Source organism: Brienomyrus brachyistius, chromosome 3 (genome assembly GCF_023856365.1).
Source record: "Brienomyrus brachyistius isolate T26 chromosome 3, BBRACH_0.4, whole genome shotgun sequence".
NCBI classification, from domain to species: domain Eukaryota; kingdom Metazoa; phylum Chordata; class Actinopteri; order Osteoglossiformes; family Mormyridae; genus Brienomyrus; species Brienomyrus brachyistius.
Window position 1 is genome coordinate 2,773,715 of NC_064535.1, and position 21,074 is coordinate 2,794,788.

General features: G+C 46.5%; 2 protein-coding genes across 4 annotated transcripts; both read right to left on the bottom strand.

The window, feature by feature from the left end:
• Positions 1-338: 338 nt before the first annotated feature.
• il22ra2 (interleukin 22 receptor, alpha 2) lies at positions 339-5,256 on the bottom strand. 3 transcript variants are annotated; one of them, XM_049007170.1, is made up of 6 exons: positions 4,505-5,256; positions 3,718-4,396; positions 3,499-3,637; positions 3,097-3,275; positions 2,820-2,989; positions 339-1,214 (listed from the first exon to the last, which is right to left on the bottom strand). In XM_049007170.1, the coding sequence occupies exons 2-6, from the start codon at positions 3,773-3,775 to the stop codon at positions 1,065-1,067; spliced, it is 696 nt and encodes a 231-aa protein (XP_048863127.1). In that variant the 5' UTR covers positions 3,776-4,396; positions 4,505-5,256; the 3' UTR covers positions 339-1,064. The 3 variants fall into 3 exon arrangements, with proteins under 3 accessions (XP_048863127.1, XP_048863126.1, XP_048863125.1); XM_049007169.1 differs by having other exon boundaries at positions 3,718-3,892; positions 4,283-5,256; XM_049007168.1 differs by having other exon boundaries at positions 3,718-5,256.
• A 606-nt stretch (positions 5,257-5,862) lies between these two features.
• On the bottom strand, positions 5,863-18,881 carry ifngr1l (interferon gamma receptor 1-like). Its single transcript, XM_049007167.1, has 7 exons — positions 18,665-18,881; positions 10,013-10,133; positions 9,729-9,907; positions 9,100-9,254; positions 8,818-8,977; positions 8,588-8,709; positions 5,863-8,430 (listed from the first exon to the last, which is right to left on the bottom strand). The coding sequence occupies exons 1-7, from the start codon at positions 18,714-18,716 to the stop codon at positions 8,083-8,085; spliced, it is 1,137 nt and encodes a 378-aa protein (XP_048863124.1). The 5' UTR covers positions 18,717-18,881; the 3' UTR covers positions 5,863-8,082.
• Between the last annotated feature and the right edge of the window lie 2,193 nt (positions 18,882-21,074).

A 21,074-nucleotide genomic window follows, 5' to 3' on the forward strand; every position in this document is an offset into this window, starting at 1 on the left:
AAGCTGAAGTCCTGATCGACGCTGAAATGTTCCGCTTTGACCCCAACCTCTGCTTTTTAGGAAGCGGTGGATACATCACTGCTGTGAAATATGACCATAAATGCTCATATGATATGTGGTCATGTTCAGTCTGGTTAGTCCGGTCGTGTCTTTTTTAAAAGTCTGGTCTCATACTGACTGCAAGTTACCCCATGCCAGGTACGAGTAGGGTTAATATTGAGATGTTTGTGTTCGTCTTGTGCTGATGGTTTATTTAAGTGCCTTGAACTTCAGTAAGTCGCATGTAAAAATCGCATGTAAAATCGCATGTAATGGCAACCATTTCTCAAACACGCCCGCAGTTTTCTTCCGTTTATGTATATCATACAATCAAACAGGGATCATTTCCTCAGTTCATCGGCAATTGTTTGCATCTTCATCACCATAAAGAAAAGGGAAACACCATCGATTCCCGGCTACAGCTCCTGGCTCCTCGCATCTTAGGGCAGGCGTTTCCATACAGATAATGCCAGTACTATTCACTGGTGGAGGCTTCTTGAGATGCAGGAGCTGACGTCAAAAACCAGGCAGCGCTCTGATTGCAGCCAGAGTGGGGTTCAGCCGTGAGATTCAGAGAGGGTACACCCCCCCCCCCCCCAGCAAGGCCCTGGCGAAAAAGAAAAAGACTGAACATTCTTTGTCGTCACACCATGCAGGGAAATCCAGAGACATTTCTATAATATTTAAGGTCACCGTAATGAAGTAAAGTAAAAAAAACTAGAAAAAGCAAAACCAGGATTATGGGAGGTTCTCGGCCAGAAACAGGAAATGCGTTGGCATTCGTGTGAGTGGGCACAATGTTCTGCTTGCAGTGGCCTAATTTTCGCATACAGAAGTTGACATTTGGCAGTGTTGCTTATTTTACAGGAAATCCTGTGTCATAATCTCTCAGTGGTCGGTAGCATGTGGTGAAACCGGCCGCTTTCAAAGCCTGATCTCTGGCACTTTAGCATAATGGTGAACTTTCTTCACGGAGCTGCAGGCTGCCACCCTACCTGCGGAGGGGGGGGGGCAGGAGACGCCCCTTACGGAGTGGTGACGCAGGACTGGGGGCCACGATCCCCAGTGCGGCCCAGCCGGGAGAGGTGGGACTCAGCCTGGAGACAGTAGGTGGTTTTTGCCTGCAGATGCTCTATCACCAGCAGGGTAACGTGGCCGTCCAGTTCGAACACGTCCTGATCAAAAAAGGTGAGTGACAGGCTGCTCAGACCTGACCCCCAAAACGTGACCAACAGCCACAACCATGTGGTACAATCAGGAGGACCCAAGATGACCAGAGCTATTGATAGGGCTGTACAGCTGCTATGGCCATGCCATGTCCTGCCCTCCAGGGGGTGTCACTCAGCAGGTAGACTTGCCTAGATATTCATTGGCTGTGTCCGAATTCAGGTGCTGCATCCTTACAGGGCTAGATTTGAAGGCAGAATGTGTCCCACTTTCAACGCTCCTTCAAGTGTAGCCATTTCCCGCCAGAACTCGGATAGGACAGCATGTGGGTGTGTGTACGGCCAGCGCAAGGCAGGAACCGCACGCGCAAGATAGTGTCCCTGTAGCGCATAAAGCACTTTTACCAGGAAATTCAGACCAGTAACTTTAGCTTACAGGGTGTTTATTTGCTAGCACTCAACACACAAATTACCTCATTATGATGTTATGGTGTTTTTGTAATTTATTTTGCAGAAATGTTTTTACAGCATGCAAATAAACATCCCTCAGCTTTTGTTATTCGGACAGATGCTTTACCTTTGAATTGCAACTATTTGTGTTTGCAGTTTTACTAATAAATATTTACTAATTAAATTCTCCCACCAGTACCAACATTTCACCAAACCGTAAACCCACAACCGAGCTTTATACAGAATTGTGAGTTGTGTGTGCAATTACACCCCCTACTAAATATACACTGGAAATACACTTACTACCTAAATCCTGTCTTGGACACGTGATCACATAGCTTAGCCTAACAACCTACGTGGCCCCACTACCGTTCAGCACTAGATAGTCCAGAAAGGTCACACTGCAGACTGTCAGTGATCAGTGAGCTACTCTTCATTATATTTGCATCTGTATTACAATGACCAAGCAGCAGCGGGCACAGTGATTCTCATTACTTGGGTTATATTTGCCTCAGCTGGGGCCCCACCTCTCTTTCGGGGCCCCACCTCTACTTCAGAGCCCCGCCCCTCTTTCAGAGCCCCGCCCCTCTTTCAGAGCCAAGCCAGAACATAAAACAATAGGAAACGAACTTGCGCAAAAATAATCTCCCCAAACCATGGATTTCAGAACCTCGTGTTTCATAAATCGCCCTTAAGCACCTGTTAAGGGTTCACACACTGCCTGAGAAAAGGCTACTCACTGTCACCGCTGATGTCATTACGCCCTGTCACCACTCACATGACCCTAATATTCATGCCACTAAGATCTGCTCGCCCCTGCGATCGGCGCTGATCAGCTGAGCGGGGCTGAGATCTGACGCCGCTGTCACAGATCGCGTCGACATTACGACTCGTACAGGCAGCTGGCTGTAGCTAGGCTAACCGCTAATCACATGGTTTTTCAACCTGATTGTAAGTTATGGCACAGTGGGCCTTCATTTAGTTTATCTGATGCCCCGGCGTGGATGAACAGCAGCTCCCTTCATCCACGGGAACATTTGGAAATGATGGACCACTTCTTCTCACACTAGTTTCATTTTCCTGGCAATACGTGACTTGGCATTCAGCCAGCTCTGATTCTCTGTCTCAATCACAAGGAAGACATTAAATGCTGGTGGAACTTGCCTGTATGGAGCTACTGTGCGTGAGGTAGACTCTGTACGTCAGCTTCTGCAGCTTCTTCATGGAGATCCAGCTGCCTCGTCTCCTCCGGTAGGGGGATTTCGGTGGTTTGAGTCGGACCACGACGGCTCCTTCTCTCACGTTCAGCCTCATCGCGGGAGGACTCACTGACGCTGCACAGATCACAAAAGGTGATTCCCGGTGGGGTCTGTGAGCTAAGCAGGATGGTTAATGGGAGGTCAGAGGTACTGAATCAGTCGGGTTTGTTTGAGATACTTACTCTCCCAGTGTGGGTTGAACCGGGGACTGAGCACCCAGCTGGACTGGTGACCCGAGACCTCCGCCTGCACCCTCGCGTAGTACCTCTCCCAGGGGTCTGACGTCTGCTGGCTCAGGTCGCAGTACAGCTGTGTGATGCCCTGGCAGTGTCTTGCGATGGTCCAGTGCTTTTCGCCATAGCTGTGGCATGGACAGTTAGCGTGTCAGAGGTGATGGGGAGCCCCATGTTGCTGAGGCACGCAGAGAGACCAGCCCCCTATCCTTACCCAACCTCGGGATCTTGATCTCATGCTTTACATTCTTGCTCTGCCGGTGACAGCAGACTTACCACTAAACAATGCCCCCCCATCATTAGTTAAAATGCCAGACTCAAAGCCCAAAGACAGCCGCAGGGTCTACTCACACTTTGTACTGAACAAAATATTTCTGGTTTCCGTCAGGGTGTGATTGGGTCTTCCAGTGCAGAAAATTCTGGTAATCCACTGAGTGAAACCTCACTTCCCGCAGAACAGGACTGCTGATGTTCTCCTCGCTGCCTGAAGCTGAATTTTACAGTAAGTTTATTCTTTTGATGCACACAAACACAGAAGACTCAGGTCGAGGGTGGGTGTAAAGACCGTACCGTGAGGCTGGCTGAGCATGACCGTGCATAGCAGCAGGACCGCTGGGAGGGGCAGCATCTTAGTGCAGTCAGCAGGCCGCTTCTGGGTGTCCTACCTGGGCGCCGCCTGAGTTTTAAAGCCACCGTCGAGGAAGTTACAGGTTTGGAGAAGTGACCATAACAGAATGTCTGGTTTCTGGGAAGCACAAATGTGGCATGTTATAGCATATCAGCACGCTGAATAGAGGTGTGACATTTAAATCAAGGAATAAACGATAGCCTGAAGGTGGAAATACAGGTGCCGAATTATAGTGCAAAATCAAGAAACAGAACATTCAGGGCAATGGACATGAACATCTACTTCAGCTTTCCAGTATGGCCCAACGTGACGCCATATGGCAGTAGACGCAGATAATGAAATGAGTTACCATGAGACCTCTGTGTAGTAAAGCAAAAAGAAAGGTTAAGGATGAACACGTTAATGAAATAGAATAGCATAAATAAAAGATAACAGAATAGAGGGAGACAAAATGGTACAAAGTGTTTATGCCAAATGGCCTGATCAGCTGAAGAGTAGCCTTACTACCTGCAAGGAGATGCTGTTATGGGGTCTGTTTGTCCATGAGTCGACGCTGCGATGTTAGGAGTTGTAGCCGCGTTGACTGTGGTCCCTGGGAAGGGCTCTAGTTTCTTTAGGCACCTACGGTATAGATGTCCTGCATGTGAGGCAGATCACATGGAGCGATAGGCTGCTGCTGTCATCCTCACTCTGCAGGGGTTGGAGATGGAGGGCCGTTTGCTTCCATACCACGTGGAGTGTCAGCCAATCCAGTTACTCTCTAGTGCACGCCTGTCGGAATTCCTCAGGATGTGACATGGGCTGATGAACTTCTTTAACCTGCGGAGGAGGAATTGGTGCTGTCTTGCCGTCTTAGATACTGCGGAGGGGAGCGTCGACCAGGAGAGGTCCTGCCTCAACTGCGGCAGTGGTGGAGGAATGCGTGCACACTGATCCGTGCATCAGATTACACAGCTGAAAGGTTCACCCTCGTGACTGTAAATCATCACCAACACAAGACCACCCTCATTGCCTTTCCTGGGGGGTCTGCCACCATTTTCCCAGGGCCCATATTCCATCAGCAACACAAAGCCAAGGTCCTTGGCATCTGGGAAAAGTGACAAGTGGAGAAGTATCTCAATGATATGATTTGCCGACTCGGGGGGAGCCAGTCAGCAAGGTGGTGACCACTGGTTTACGCAGATTGGGAGGGGGGGGGATTGAGAGCCAAACCAAACCTCATGCTGATCCATCACAGGACAAAACTTAACTATTATTAGATAATTGGTGAACAGATGAAAGGAGAAGCGATCACTTGTCTTCTCAGGTTACCGTGATCCGGGGCAGTAAAAATGTCATCAGCGGCGGTGAAATGGCGGCTGACCTTTCTGCTGCTTCCTCATCATAATCCCCTTTGTGTTCGTTCTGACCCACTTCAAGTTTATGGTAAATATGAAAGAGTCAGAGCTGATTACTGCTGTGTTATATGGGGGGGGGGGGGGGGGGGGGGGTTAGCCCAGAATGTTCTGCATCTTGCTAAATTGTTTATATGAAAAGAACTTGTGTTTCACTAGTAATGCAGGACGTAGGCGCTGCACGCCCAGCCCTGCTTTCAGCCGGGGTGTTTGGGTCGCACGTTCTGTCACGTTCCCCATGAATCAGGCCCCTCCGCTCGCCAGCCCGGGTATTCAGGCAGTAGAAGGACAGGGGGGGGCCGTGCCCCAAAACCAAGGCAGTGACGTGGGAAAACCGGGCTAGCGGGGCTCTGTGGGGGGACGGGGGGGTGGGGGGTGCACATGGGGAGAGACAGGGAGCCCGTTGCCATGAACCCTGACAACCTTTTGACCTGGTTGCCGTGGCGCCGTTCCCATTGAGGCTGACAGCAGTATTTCAGTACCCCCCCCCCATTCGCCCCTCCGTCTGATTTACACTCGCCATTAAAAGGCACTTTCTGGCCAGACCACGCTGCTGTTCCCTCATTGCAAATTCCCCAGATGAACAATGCCTTACCCTGGTAAAATATAAATTAAATCCTTTGAAACGAGGCTTCTCTGGACCAGCTGTCTGGGGTACATTTTTATTTTTAATAAGTTAGGACAGAACATGAGTTGTTCGAGATAAACATTGCCTTTATTGCTGAGTGTGGTGTTTGACAGATCAGTGTAAGCAATATAATGCAGATTTAAATTGATCAATAATCAAAAAAAATAATAGAGCCAATCGGGCTGAGAGGCCAAAGAAACATCACAGGTTCTGATTAAACAGAGAGAAGCCGCTTCGGATGATTTTAATGACGTAACGATTAATATGGTTTCATTTCCACAAGGATGTTACAAATAACAGATGATGTAGCATAAGTGACGTAGAATCACTGCAGTGAAAAGGAAGGCAGGACGTCAGCAAATGTCTAAAGGTACGTGGCTCGAAATTATCAGGCAAAATCTGAGGATTCAGACAGACCAATGGAGCCTGATGGACCCCCTTCGGAGATAAAGGTCCAGTTTGCTTTTTTTGTTTACAGAAAATGTAAAGAACAAAGGAAACGTGCAAATTTCTAAAAATACGTACTTATCTCTTCATACAAGTTTCCCTGCAAATTTCTCTCGGCATCATCCTAGACCCACCTCATCCTGCTCAGCGCGGTTCCCCTCGGCCAGCAGACGCTTCCTGCTCTGCCCACGCATGGGTTTTTCCAAGGTGCTTTGACAGTAATCATTTTTCTGGCCTCACTGTCATCAATGTTGCCCCCACCTGTGCCCCCCCAGCCCTGTCTGTCCTCTGCTTACACATCATTCCTTTCCTTTCTATTACCAATTTCGGTCAATGGCAGGTCTCTCCGTCCCACTCCGCAAAGGAAGCAAACCGAACACTATACCCTACTTATCAAAGGCACTGTTATAGAGTCTCCACGTCAACCATAACATCACATTCAAACTTACAGCACACAGCTAGCCTGCTAGCTACCCAACAATCATTGATAAACACAGTCGATTCTTAGTGGTTTGGTTGCTGTTGCACATTCAGGATGAAATGAGCTGAAATGGGTGAGTATCATTCTGAATCTAGATTTTCCAGTATGAACTGCACCATGCCTGAGAGATGGTTACAAAGTTTCAGCATTTCAAATGAATATCGAATGTGTCTTTCAAATTTTAGTTTCAACTAAACAGAAAGCAACCATATGAATTTATGCTTTTACAATTTAGTACAAACAATCGACAAGTTGACAGCCAGTCCTAGCCTGTTTTGATAGGCTCCGCCCCATTCTGGGTAGCCTCCATGTTCCGCAGAAAGGTGACAGGGGTCCCCCTCCTTCGCGACGTTCCACTCATAAGCACCTACGGCCACCGAGTTGTGCCGGCAACAGCAGCCCCCCCCCCCCCCAGTGGCCACGAGACAACGGACCCCTGAGGCAAAACGGCAGGTGAGGTGATTCACACACAGAACGATCGGCATCCTACAAATCCAGTCACGCCTGTCTCTTACCCTCTGTCCTAACTGAGCACCTGCCGAAATTCAGTCACTGGACCCAGAATAAAGACTTAGGGCTTCACTAGAAAACAGGAAGAGCAGAATGACAGCCGGTTGAAGATTTACACTTGAAAAAAAATAATCAAAATTAAAAAGCGTAAATGGAAATTCCGACCGCCATGGAACTGCACTTTGAGAACGCAGACAGAGACAAAACTACAGAAGACCTTAACAGATAAAGCTTGTTGATGGAACATCAAGCACCACCTTCACATCTGTCAAACAAATCAAGGAAAAAAAACGTCATAAGAAATGTAGCAGACCTGAGCTAAACATGAACCCAGATAGAGACAGCAGCTATATTACAGGCTGTGTTGGACCTGCCACTGTGTGCAGGACACGCAACATGCTTAATGTTCCCCCAGAGATTAATCAAGTTTATCTATGTAGAGCTTGGATGCATTTTTTGGGCAACTATTCTTTTAATGGTCTGGTAGCTACTTAGGTATGGCCCTCTTCTTAAACTACAGGAAGCGTAACTCTCCTAGCCGGCCTCTAGGCCCAGAGGCACAATGCTCAAGTTGAAAGCAGAAGGACATGATGTGCTTCCTAGGGCAGGCTCGTGCTGGGAAGAAGCGCTGCGGGTTTATATCCTCCCACCCCACGCCCATGCACCAGCGGGAAATTTCCCGCTACATTCCGCTACTGGGCTCCTCCCAGGCCTGGTTTAGCAGTGATGCTGCCAGGGTCTAGGTGGGGGGCTTCACCATAATTCACCAGCTATCCTCGGCTCAGGGTGGGAGGAGGGAACACTAAGGTCTGGTTGTGCACGTAAGCGGAGGGTGTCGGCCTAAATCTCACTTCCTGTAGCCGTGCACGAAGTCCCCTGGGCTCATCTCCACCTGGCTGTGCTGCTCAAAGGGCATTTTGGGTCGGTCGTAGCCTGACCCACTGAAACCCGCAGTCTCCGCCTCCTCCGCCTCGCCCTCGGTACCCTGACTGCCCTCTGACGTGTCGGGCCGGCAGACGCCGATCTTAAAGCGAGAGCAGTCGGTGTCCGACGTGCTTCTGGTCAGGGGGGGGCTCTCCAGGTTTTTCAGAAGCTCGTCTGTGCTGGTGGGGCTGCCGACTGACTCCGGAAGCAGAATGGGCTCCCGCTTCATTGTGAACGTGCCCGTCGAGGAGGAGTGCGTGAAAACCGAGACCTGGGAACGACAATCAGCAAGGGTCGCGTCAACCAGTCAGCACACTGGCCCCAGGAACACCGGCGTACTGCCTGCATTTTATGCAACATCCCTGTTAAATTCCTCCACAGGGATAAACCTACGAGGTCCAAAACGACCAGGATTCCCTAGAACTTACCACGGTTTTGGGAAGGGAGCTGTTCGCACTGGTGATCTTCTTGTACATCATCACCGCAAAAACCAGGATGACGACAAACACAGTGATGGTGCTCACGGCAACCACGGCATAATACGCCAGATCTGCAAGACAGACGTGGCTTAAGAGCAGTCTAACACACCGCAAAAGCTAACGACAAGATGCTGATCTGCGGCTTGGAAGACAGGCACACATTACAAAGGCTTCCTTACCGGGTTTGGGGGCCACCCCTACGCACACCTCCTCTTCTAGCGAGGTGACAACCCCGTTCATGCCTCCCTTTAATCTCAGGCAGTGTCTTTCGGACCCATTGACTTTAATAGTCTCCGTGCAGGGCTCCTCTTCCTCGGCGTCGCATTCAAAACTCGCCACCTGTAAGAACATAAAGCGGCAGCACTGAGAGAAATCCAGCTCCCGTCAAGAACTCGTGGGCAACCAAGACAATCTGTCTGCTGACAGCGCAGCTGTGGAATACAACATCAAGACTTACTCACCTTATCCTTGGTCATGACTTCAAACTTGAACAAGCTGTAGTCATCTATGTTACGGATGTCCTGTAATTTCTCATACTCGTGAAGCGGGTGAAGGAATGTAATCGTAATCGAGTCTTGGTCCATGTTCAGGGTTGGTTTAGGGAAATCCAGTTTGCCTGAGAATGAATTACAAATTATGAATAACTCATAAGTTTGCATTTGCTCCGCTAAACTAATAACCCTTGAAAATTTTTAACGCCTTGAACTTTAAGCTGGATGGCTTTTGTATGAGAACCTCGGCCCCTTTCTGATTTACTGCAATAGTTCAGAATCTCCCTCCTGGGTCCTTCTGAATGGATCAAAGCAAGCGGAGCCTAATGGTTCATCAGCAGGGCCAGAAGAGCTCTTTACTTCTTATATCACACTTCGACCCCCACTATTCTAAATGAAGCGTTTACATTGGGTCGGATGAATGGCTGCTCAACAGTGACACCAAGTGGCAGCTGAGTGCCTGCAGGACCGCGGGTGACATTAAGCACAGGGCAGCCGCCGCCACCAGGGGGCAGACAGGGCAAGCCCTGGAGGAGGCGTGCATTTCACCAACGCGCCAATCAGAAGCTGTCACGCACAAAAAAAGAGGTAAAACTCACACTGGCCGTCATAGAACGTGGAATAGGAGAACGGGGTCGAATCGGTGGGCAGGGACACGCTCTTCCCCACCACGGCGGTCACGTTTATGTAGAAGTGTTCATCGATGTTCCTTGTTTCAGTAGAAATGTTGCAGAAGTAGTCTCTGGTGTAGTTGCAGCTCTCCACCAGTGCCGGCCCACTGCAGCCAGATATGCAGTAATTGCAGTGAGTCACAATTAAGGTACAACCGAAGGGAGATGCAGTAAAACACAAACACGCATGCACGCACACGCGCAGCACCTACCTTGAGTACCCACAGACGTACACCACAAAGCGCGGCAGAAGGCTGGGCTGACTGTAGTTCCAGAAAACAACGTTCTCCAGATTGTGACAATGGACGGTCACATTTTCGGGAGGCGGGACGGCTGCGGGCAAAAAAAAAAAAAGGAAACCTAATGACCTTGATTGCTGAAAGAACACAAAGTTTACATCAAATTCAAATGCAGACGAACATTGACCGACCACTGGGGGGCAGCAAAGCACTTCTGCTCTTCCTCCATAATACCTTAACCCTGACTGCAGCAGTCTGACAGGATCAATGAGATGGAACACAGAACTTGAGCAGGGTGCAGTACAATCTAAAATTGATTTAATTCGACTTCCAGCACGGCTTGAAACCCGTCATAAAAGGTTCAGAAAATGACTCAGCAGCTGAAATAACGTTCCGGGCCGACATTAAATGAGCCATTATACCATGACATAAGCAGGAAAAGTACCAACGATTCCCCAGTGTTCTGCGATGATTTCAATACAGATGCTACAAGTGGATTATGGTCATGAAGGGAGTCAGTGAGGGACAAGCTGATCTAGCACTTAGACAGGAAACTGCTTAGGACTCCGGTTAACGGTCAGTAACCGTCTTATAACGTTCTCATATATAACAACTTTACAACTTCTGCTTCAGTCAGTGCCTAAAAATCTGGATTATGTGTAATATACTACCTGCAACATAATTAAGTCAGCAGTTAAATGCATATCATTAAAGCAAAAATCGCTAGTATCTGTTTATTACGGTTATACTTGATATCATGCCGGTTAAGTAAACATGTTGCTACCAAGCTAAATATACGGTAATAAATAAAATACCTCTGTGGAGCTAGATGTAGGGTTACAATCAATAAAACATGTCGCTATCTATCATCAGTTTCCAAACACGTGGATTTCCAGTACGGAACCAGACCCCCCATGCATAATACTGAGCCTGTCCTACACAAGGCAAGTTCACATTAATCACAGAAACATCTTCGTCGGTCATGACCCTGTCACTTGGTGAACCTCTTGTATTTGGTCTCAGACTGTAAAATGACTCCCGGTTTGTTACGTACAGTGAGGCTGACATTTGATTAACAAATGAAACACACATAAATCACATTTATTGAAAATGAAGACTTTTTCCCTCAAAGCCAGATGACTATGAAAGGGGGAGTAAATGGTCATATGGCTGTAATGAACTTAAGGTATTTTTACACTTAAAAAACACACATTAACACTACAGTCTCAACCAATCAACAGTAGACCAGTAATCCCCATGGCTGGAAGAGCACAATGTAAGGAACACAGAGGTAATGGCGGCGAACGAGATAAAGACGCACTACTCCAATGTCTCTTAAGCCTTCCCATTAATGGTTAGCGTCACCTCCGAGAAATTTAAATCACAGACAATATTCTGCAGCAGCACAAGCTACATAGGAAGAAATACCCATCTTTAAACAATCATGCCTTAACGGCACAACGTTATTCAAAAGTCACATTAATTGGCAGAGGGTATCCAATACAATAACTGTAAAAATAACTGTTTAAATAGCGCATGTTATCGATTAAAACGTAGCAGACAGCAAATCTGTCAGTTTGAGGGGAAAAAAACTAACATTACTGGTACCACAGTGGACTCGTGGTTTGTCAGGGCGCCGGCGGCCGACCCAGTTTGTAAAGTACGAATGTCATCTTTTAAGATGTACTTGCATTACAGTTGTGCTGTAGTGATATTTGTGTCATGCTAAGCAAAATTGAGCCTTTCAGTTCCTAGTGTATGTGACACAAGTTATTCTGCTATGCAGTAAGTCACTGAGCTGGTGAGAGACTTTAAATATTTTTTCAAAGCAAATCAATATATTAGGATTTACAAACAAAATGTACGTAAATACATGAAAACGATAATTGTCAACCAGTTCTAACTAGTACTAAGCTCCAAACAAAAATCCACATTCTTTGAAGAAATTTAACAAAATTTCCGGTGGATGGAGCGTTGAACAAGGTCATTTCCAGCTGCCCCTTCAAATGGACAGAGGTGAGGCTTTCCCAGTGGGAGATCTATTGTCCACGGTCATTAAAAGAACCTTATTGTGCTCATTTTCACTGTTCATAGTTTTATTTTTGGGGTCTACAGCACGATAGATTTACATGCTGCAGTGTCCAGAAACATTATTTTTCTCATACTGTACATCTCTATTCACTAACTCTGAATGCTTTGTTAGAGGTTTAAGCCCCACCTCCAATGAGCCCAATGTGCTCTAATTGGTCAGCTGGCCCTACAGGTTCCACCCTTGTCTTGCAGTCTGCAGACAGATCTTGCCAGGCAAGTGGCCAATAATGGATCATGTTACGAGATTACCTCACCATGTCACGGAAGTAAGGGCTGGAATTCCAACAAGACATTTCAGGCAGATTACAGTAGACCGAGAGCTTCTTTAGTTAGTGTCAGCTTTGGGCCTTAAGACTTTGCAGATCTTTTACATGAACCCAGGAAAGCATAACAGGGCCTCTGTGCTGTGAAATGACAGGCTACATATACTAGCATTTCCCAGAGATACTCACTTCACATCGCCCAGTGCTGACTAAAACACTCAAGGAGCATTTTCCTGCTAACGGCCCTTGCGCTGCACAGTCCTGTGTGTAACCAAAGCTCATTCCCAGTCATCTCTGCTTGGAACCTGAAAGCATGCATTGACGGAATCAACATCGTTTCATTCTGATGCCACCGACATGATTGGCTGACATAAATGTGATTCAGCGCGGTTGGTCAGTAAGACTAATTATGCAGTTACCAGCATGCTTTGCGCTGCATTGCACTTTAGTGCAAATGAATATGCATTTGTGTATTTCTGTTAATAGTAAATGTAACCATGCAGCGTTTGCGTCTAACCGTGACAGTCCTGTAAATCGTCGGCTTCCCCGTTGGTGCCACTGCTGGTATTAAACCGTTAGTGGTTGCTAATGAAGACGGTAACTTCCATTTTAAAAAAGCTGTCATCTCCTTTATTAAAGAGTCTCCTGCACTCGCCACAATGTGTCGTTTACAGCTGCAGAGTGACATGGAACGAACAAGGCAGGGTCCTGTTAAGTTTGTGACAGATCGTTCTCGCAAACGTGTCGGGTTGTCGTTTTGTCTGTGCGTTGAGCATGCGGCCACTATAACAACAGCAGGTAAGGTGGGAGGTTGGGGGGGGGTTCTCAGTAACACCATTGCGGTCACGGGGTCATGCGGCGTCGCTTAAGCAGGAAGTCACACTCTTAGGTTTTGTCACTTCAACAAGGGGGGAAAAGAAAGACCCCCACGAGAAAGTTTTTGTGGGTGAGAGGAGTCCCTCGGCTGTCAGGAAACACAAGGCATGGCCTCCCCGCTCGCAATCCATGTGCTATTCTCACCCACACGAGCCCAAACAGACGTACTCGCAGGAGCACGGCCCCACGCAGGGGAGTCAGACCCCAGCCACTGCTGTGGCGTATCAGTACGTCTCGGAAATGGCACGTGAAGACGAGACCGATCGTGGACCTTCCACCAGAAGAACCTTTTAGAATAATAATTTTTCGGTTTGTCTGAAAAGCAGATTGAGAATGGGCTCTGGGTGGGGGGGGGGGGGGGGGGGGGGGGGGGGGCATTGAGACACTGCAATAAACTGATGTAACTTAAGCCAGTGTTTCCCAATCCGGTCCTCGGGGGTCTCACAGTCAGTCCATGTTTCTGCTACCTCCGAGCTGCCTGCCAGGAAGCCAACACTGCAGCTCCCTCAGCTCCCAAGCAAAAATGTGAGCCCCGGGGGCTAGATTGGGAAATCACTGGCTGAAGGAAGTTCACTAGTTCAGCTCAGCAAACATGGACATGAGTTTTTTATTAATTTTTTTAATTTTTTTTAAAAAAGAGGATGTTCACATTTCAGTTCTCCACTGAAACTGAAGTCGGACAGGCTGCTCTTCTTCTAGCGCTTTCCAACTTCTTTGCTGAGGAGATCAGATGAAACAGCGGACAGACCATCGCCACCAGATGAAATTCAGACCAACTGCCCCAGTGTCTTGAGGTGCTTTTAAAATTTAAAATCTTACATATAAACTGTAGCTAAAATCCCTAAAACCAAACTTTTTACTGATTATTAATTTCAAGATTCTAAACATAATTGACAAACAAGCAAATAAATCTGGGTTTGCTCATTGTAATGATCTGACAGCCTCCCAGAGTTTATGCAAATGTTTTATTGAACAGCTCTGCAATTACTGGTAGGCAGACAACTCAGTGCATGACTGATACAAACTATTCCAGCCCCCTTACGGATTTCAGAGAGTGATGCTAGACACTGATTCTTAAGGTGTACCCCACTGTACTGCACTGCACTTATCATAAGGCAAATCCACTGGATTCTCTGAGTGGCGGAACATTTTTCTCGTGTCCATTAAGATATATGCCGTGTTCCATTTCAACTAAGAAATTCCGGGGTTCTAGTCAGAAATGGCAACTAAAAACGCCCCCCAAAGTCAGAACAACTCAGACAACAGTGACCTCAGAATCCAAGATGGCTGCAGCCTTTACCAACCGAAGTTAAAGCTGTAGTTTTATATTGTTTATTAGCATCTAGGTCTTATCCGTGGCTCATTAAATCAGCCGCACACACAGTCCTCTCCAACTGCTGCCTGTGGGCGTGTTGCTAATGTTTTATGTACAAAATATTGCGCAATGTGCCATCAATTGATATTGGTAACAATGACTAACAATGAACAGGACTAGAACTGGGGCCTGTTTCACCAAGCAGGATTTCTGGCTTAAGCAGACAACTTGGCAGATTTAAAAGTAGTCTGGCCTAAATGTAAGTGAATGAAGATAAAGGCCATTTTAACCGGGGTAAGTGAAATCAGCCAAGTTATCCAGCTAAGCAAGAAATCCTGCTGTTTGAAACAGGGTTCTGGTTTTGCTAAACGGCTTTCTGACTTGCTGTACTGGAACGTGGTTAAGCTGTGGGTGACATCATACCCAGACAAATTCCAGCATCCGAGGTAAACAGAATGGAACAATAGTCAGAAGTACCTGAAGTAGTTTTCCTTACTTTGGTTGTTAAGGTCTTTTGTGCAACTGATTAATGAACTTTAAGGGGTTCAACACCAAGAACAACTTAAGTATTTAAGTGAACTTTAAGATTTTAAGGAAACCTTAAGACAACTTAGGGGTGTTTTCATCAACCGATTTTAGTTTATGGAAACCTTAACTCTGATTTTAAGAGAAATCTTCACTTAGTTTTTTGTGGCACTAGCCCTACCCCTTAATACCCGTTAATAGCCTTTAACAGGACGCCTACATTAACATACCACAGTGCTGCCATGTTGCACACTTCTCTCTTATCAAATGAATGTTTGATTTTATAACTGATTTACTTTACATTTTGTTTATTTTATACTCAGATTATGATTTGAGGCGTTCATTTCTTCTGTGCCACTCCACAAAAAAATCCCCCCACATGAATCAATTAAGTTCTAAGATCTTATCTTAATGCAACAAAAATAGACAAGAAAGATTTCTGAGAAAGATATAGGGCCCTGTGGGGGGAAAGTCCAATCCTGAGTTTCATATTAAAATGACATTTTAAACGTTTAGCGAACAAAAAGATAAATTTTATCGTCAGTGTGCATCGAAATGTCATTTTACAGTACAGCGCTTAACGAATACGGCACACAGGATGGAGGTGGGTCTGAAGTTGGTTCGGTTTTGGGTAACGTGGGCGAAAACTAACGGCAAGATTTGGCAAATGACGTCACAACAAACGTGAAGTTTACAGTGAACATCCTTTGATCACGCATGTTCACACGCCAACTGTTTGCTGCAATTACCCGTTTGTGCATGTATGTCTGTGGATGTGTAGACGCAGAGAATAAAATGAATGCTACGTTTAAATGCCGAGGATGTGTCGCGACCATACAGACCCTGAATGTCACAAAGCAATAAGTAATTGCACGTCAAAGTTTAAATGGCATCATTAGCGGATGGACACACATCTTAGGCACATGCTCTTCAAGATGGAGCCGAGAAGCAGAAAGAGGAAGAGAGGAACATTTTTAGGAATTAAAAAGAAAAAAAACTAAGATATGCTTAAGGTGCATTAAGCAATTAGCATGGCCTGCCTCTTTAACAACCTGACCTACATATGTGAGAACTGCGGGTTTCACAGTAATGGTCTAATCTGTCACTTGGCTACCAAACGCTGCTCTGCACCCCCTCGTACAGTGTGTGTGTGCCGTGGGAACGTGCCCTAAATCAAAAACAGGCCCAACAAAGGTAACACACGCTTTTGTGAGACCTAGGATTCCCTGCAACTGAGGGTCCCTCCGCTATACGCTGGTGGACCAAAGATCAGAGACGATGCAGACGAGGCTCTCGGTGGTCCCCAGCATGCGACTCACTTCCTCTTAAATGACCTACAAAAATATTCCTGTGTCTGTCTTCCTTCCTAGCTCTGTACACACCATCCGACAGCAGGAACTTAGAGATTGACTGTGTCGAGACCCTGTAATGCAAGTGTAGGTGTTAAGCCTTCATTATTCAGAAGAGAAAGTTGGAATCAGCACCGAAGTTGGGCTTTGTTTGGTGACCTCGAACAAAAGCAGCAGGCAGGCACATTTTATTCTAGATATGGTAGCCTAGGGTGCATTCAGAAGATATTACGGAATAGATTATATAGAACAAAAACCTCTTCAGTACCGTTTACATCGTCAAATTCCGACGTGACCCCTCTCGCTGACACAAAGTAAACATCCGATACCCAGAAACAGACGGGCGCAAGTAACCGCAATATAAACCAAAGTGACATTTCCTGATTTATGCTCAACAATAATTTTAACAATAATAACAATAATGTTAACTCAACAATAATTTAACTGGTTTCAGCTTTAAAAAAATGGGAGCCGAATCTTAGCTGTTGAGAGAACGAACGCAACACCGCATTTAATTTAAAAAACTGGACTTTTTTGTTCAGCAACTCTAGAGCAGTGATTCTCAACCCATGGGTCGCAAACCAAAAACCCACGATCAGATTTTCCAGCCCCAATTCTAAAATTAACCTACATAAACATGTCTCGAGTCTGCAAATGCTTGGCAAACTACAGATGCTTCATTTAAAATTCACTGACACATCCAATCAGATTTGTGCGATTGGCGTAAATTGCAGGGTGCACTGCGTGCTTGATCATAGCGTTAATTTAAACCGATACTTGATATAGGGTCACCACTAGGTGCCATGGTAATAATTGGGTCGTGGTGCAAAAATGGTTGAGAACCACTGATTCAGAATTCTCTTCCAAGATAACTGGCTACGATCCTAAATTTGGGCCAACAAGATGGCTGACACCTTCCAGTTCATTTCAGTGGAAATGCTGCATTATGTTGCGAAATCTCCCATGCAAACGATCTCCGAGCAACGCGGCTGCAACTAAGGCAGAAAGTGGCCGGCAGTGGGATCAGCATGCAAGATCTGTGATTTTCAAAGCCAGTAACCCATACATACATGTCCTTGGGAAAGTTGTCTTTACAACTCCCTTTACGCCTGGGGGTTAAGGTAGGAAGCTGGGGGTTAAGGGCCTGGCCCGCAGACGTGCTGAGGCTGGGTTTGAAGCAGTGACCTGCTGATTACAGGCACAAAGGTTTAACCCACTGCGCCACACTGCGTTTAAGCACAGACCCTCACCAAAGTCACAGGTTTAGAACAAAACTGAAAACATAATAAGGACATTTCCTTTTATGCGACAGAAAGATACACATATAGACAGAGACAGATAATCAGAACCATCCAATTAAAAATTCACAATCTCCCTTTTTACCTGAACTAACGGAGAACAAACGATTCCGTTAGTTAATTGATATGATCAGATTATACTAAACCAGTTCGCCCCACAATACAATAAACAGACCTGTGATAACGATGCTTAATGCAGCATCTTTATGGTCTATACTCCAGAAATCACATCTCAGGCACTCTTCATTGCCGCACATCTATCATGCGAATGGAGTCAAAATTCTGCGACATTACTGATATAAAATACATACTGCAGGAATGAAAACGGATAATTAAAGATGTTTAAAGAAATGAATCGGGAGGGTTGAGGTCTCCACCCATCTAGGGGGGTCCTGGGGAATGTTTTAGTTGGTTTTGATTATATACTTTTTTTTTGGGGGGGGGGGGGGGGCATAAACAGGGCCAAATGCGTCAATTGATGTGAAATGTTGGATGGAAGCTACTTATAGCCAGTAAAATGCGAGTGAAGTTTGGTTTCTCTGTTTCTTAAATTATTATTATTTAATCGTTTTATCTCCGTATTACAGTTTCATTACAATGCAGGTGTGGTACTTAGACATATCCCGCAAAGTCCTCCAGTTGTTTACTCGTATTTACTCGATCGCGTTTGGGAACAGGACCCTCCGACAGTCACGCCGCCGACGGCGTCCACAGCCTGGGCACGTACAGCAAAGCTCACCGAAACATACCGGGGTGACCTTACAATGTCAACCAACTCAAATCATCACCCAGTATGACCATCGGAGCCATTACTGGAGACCACAATCAACACGATCAGGTAAAGAAAACCCATTAACGCCGTCGAAGGAGCAGCGCGGACCCGCCGCGACTTACCCGCCCGGACTTACCGTGTGTGACGGCGACCAAAGCGACTAAGGCTAAGGTGAGGAGCGGCGGCATCCCGAAGGCCGAGGAAGATCGGCGCCGAAGCCTGGGAAACGGGGGAACAAAGCGATAACGGCAAGGAATGATAGCAGGCAGCTTCCAGTAAGGGCAGGCAGGAAAACACCCAGCTCCGGAACGCTGCCGCAAAAACGCCCTTACGGTAACCGGAAGGACTATGCCTGCGCGTGGCCGGCGGGGGGCGGAGTATGGTGCGCGCAACCGGCCGTGGGGGGGGGGAGTAGTGTCTTGCGAAAAGAACTTCACAAATAAGGCATGAACACTACCACATCACTTACGCTAGTTTTACATGGAGGTGAGCACATGTATTATAAAAGGCAGACAAACATGTGGACAGATCTCCGTTTGTTTTTGTTTTGCAGCCTTTGTCTTTCGTGGTTGTGGTTGTTTTTACGTTAAAAATACATAGGAATTTTACAACTTAAAGCCACTTGTCAACCACTGAGAACACTGCTGTTTTAAGAAGCCAGGAAAAGAGATGAAGGAAAATTGTTTTAGTAAATATACAATAACAATAATGAACGACTGCATCATTCATAAAGGGTATTGGAGAAGGAGGTGTTGCCAGGTTAAATTGTGTCATTTTGCAGAAGATCAGCTTTCTCCTGGCAGGAAGCTGGCAGCTGATTACACTTCCAGTGTTGAATAGTTTTTCAAAGCACCTTTTCCAATCATTTGCTCCATTAAAATGATTTGCTCTGTCCTTCCTTACAAGATGCCAAAAAGGGGCCTCAACTAACCCCCCATTGCAAACATACATTCTATCAAGGAGTCACCTAGGCACAAGTGCAACTTGGCTGAGCTTCTGATGAATGCCACGGTACAGGGGGCAGCACTTATTGGAGCAGGAGCTACACAAGGAGCTACACAAAGCGATTTACAAAGGAAAAAGCTACTGAAACTGTTGCCAAGGCCAGTAACTGCCTCATAGGAGCAGTCAAAAAACAATCAGGTGAGCAAGGTAAAATTGTGAGTAAAATTCATGGAACAGACAGGTCTTAAAGTGTTTCTGGAAGGTGGAGAGGGAGTCTGATGGCCAGACATGGTTCGACAGCTCATTCCACCATTGGGGACGCCAGGACACCAGGGAGCTCCAAGCCACAGTGGTTTGCTGACCTTCCCGCATCCAGCAGCTGTACCACCTGTAGCTCAGACTGGACAATCCACCGGAAGCTAAGCAGCTTTGGGCCTGGCCAGTACTTTGATGGGAGACCAACAAGGCAAACTGGGTTGTTGCTGGGAGAGGTGTTGATGTGGCTAACAGAGAAGCCTGGGACTGTGGGTCCCAGTGCAGTGATGGTCACACTGTGCTATAAAAATACTGCAATCCTTCGGATGAGATTCTCTGACGTTGTGAATGATCCCTGGGTCTCTCTTGAAAGAGTAACAGTGTACTCACATTAGCTAGTCTGTACATGGAATGCATCTAGTGTGATCGCTAATGGTGCCCAGGTGTGCAGCACAGACATGATGTGGGTGATGTGACTGACATGTACACTATACATGACCCAGGCTCTGGGGCCTCGGGTCACACCCCTGCCTCCTAAAGCAGAGGATCTCACCCGGTTAAGTCTCAGTACCCATAGTGCTCCTTGTTCCAGACCCAAATTATCATTAAAAATTGAGAGGGGAGACAATCAAAGACAATCAAATTGGAGTCAATCAAAGCTTTCAACATGAGAGGGTGGGGTGGAAATCCACTAAAAATGGTCTCCGGAGCCACTTTTAGGTCTCGATCCGCCAGCTGAGAAACCTGAAGTGTACATCGGGTGGAGGGTGGACTGCAGGGCAGAGGGGCCCCAAGGCCTCACAGGCAGAATGCACAGAACACATGCCCTCTAACCCGTGTGAATTAGTGCCTTTATCCTGTATCTGGGTGGGTACAACAATACATTCTGTCGTATCAGAGCTGACTTTAAATAATTGACTGGTAACGATTTGCAAACAGGATCTGTACAGTAAATAAGGATATGAAAGGTTATTTACATTAAGAAGTAGTTCAACCTATCGCATAATTCAAATATCTTTAGAGTAAGTCAGTCTAGGGGTGCAGGAGAGATTTTTGAGGTTGGGGGGGGAGCACGTTTGGTGAGGCATTCCGTGTGATTTTATACGCTAAATACTTTGACTGACACTTGCCATCATACATGTTACAATGCTGTCTGGTAGTGGTGGCCTAATGGTTAGGGAAGTGCATTTGTCATTGAAAGATTGCTGGTTTGATTCCCCAACCAGCAAGATACTGCTCCCCGGGTGCTGAATTAGCAGCCCCCTATTATGTCACATGTGGGTTGAATGCAGAGGACACATTTTGCTGTAGTGTGTCAACAATGATCACCAAATTCAGTTCCAGAC

Bases quoted from the DNA above. Each gene is read 5' to 3' on its own strand.
- ifngr1l (XM_049007167.1), bottom strand. From the start codon at position 18,716: ATGCCGCCGCTCCTCACCTTAGCCTTAGTCGCTTTGGTCGCCGTCACA. The intron at 9,908-10,012 runs GTAGGTGCTGCG...ATCTGGCTGCAG, and splicing joins TACGTCTGTGGGTACTCAAG to TGGGCCGGCACTGGTGGAGA. The intron at 8,431-8,587 runs GTAAGTTCTAGG...TGTCGTTCCCAG, and splicing joins GCTCCCTTCCCAAAACCGTG to GTCTCGGTTTTCACGCACTC.
- il22ra2 (XM_049007170.1), bottom strand. From the start codon at position 3,775: ATGCTGCCCCTCCCAGCGGTCCTGCTGCTATGCACGGTCATGCTCAGC. The intron at 3,638-3,717 runs GTACGGTCTTTA...TGTAAAATTCAG, and splicing joins CATGCTCAGCCAGCCTCACG to CTTCAGGCAGCGAGGAGAAC. The intron at 2,990-3,096 runs GTAAGTATCTCA...TGATCTGTGCAG, and splicing joins GTTCAACCCACACTGGGAGA to CGTCAGTGAGTCCTCCCGCG.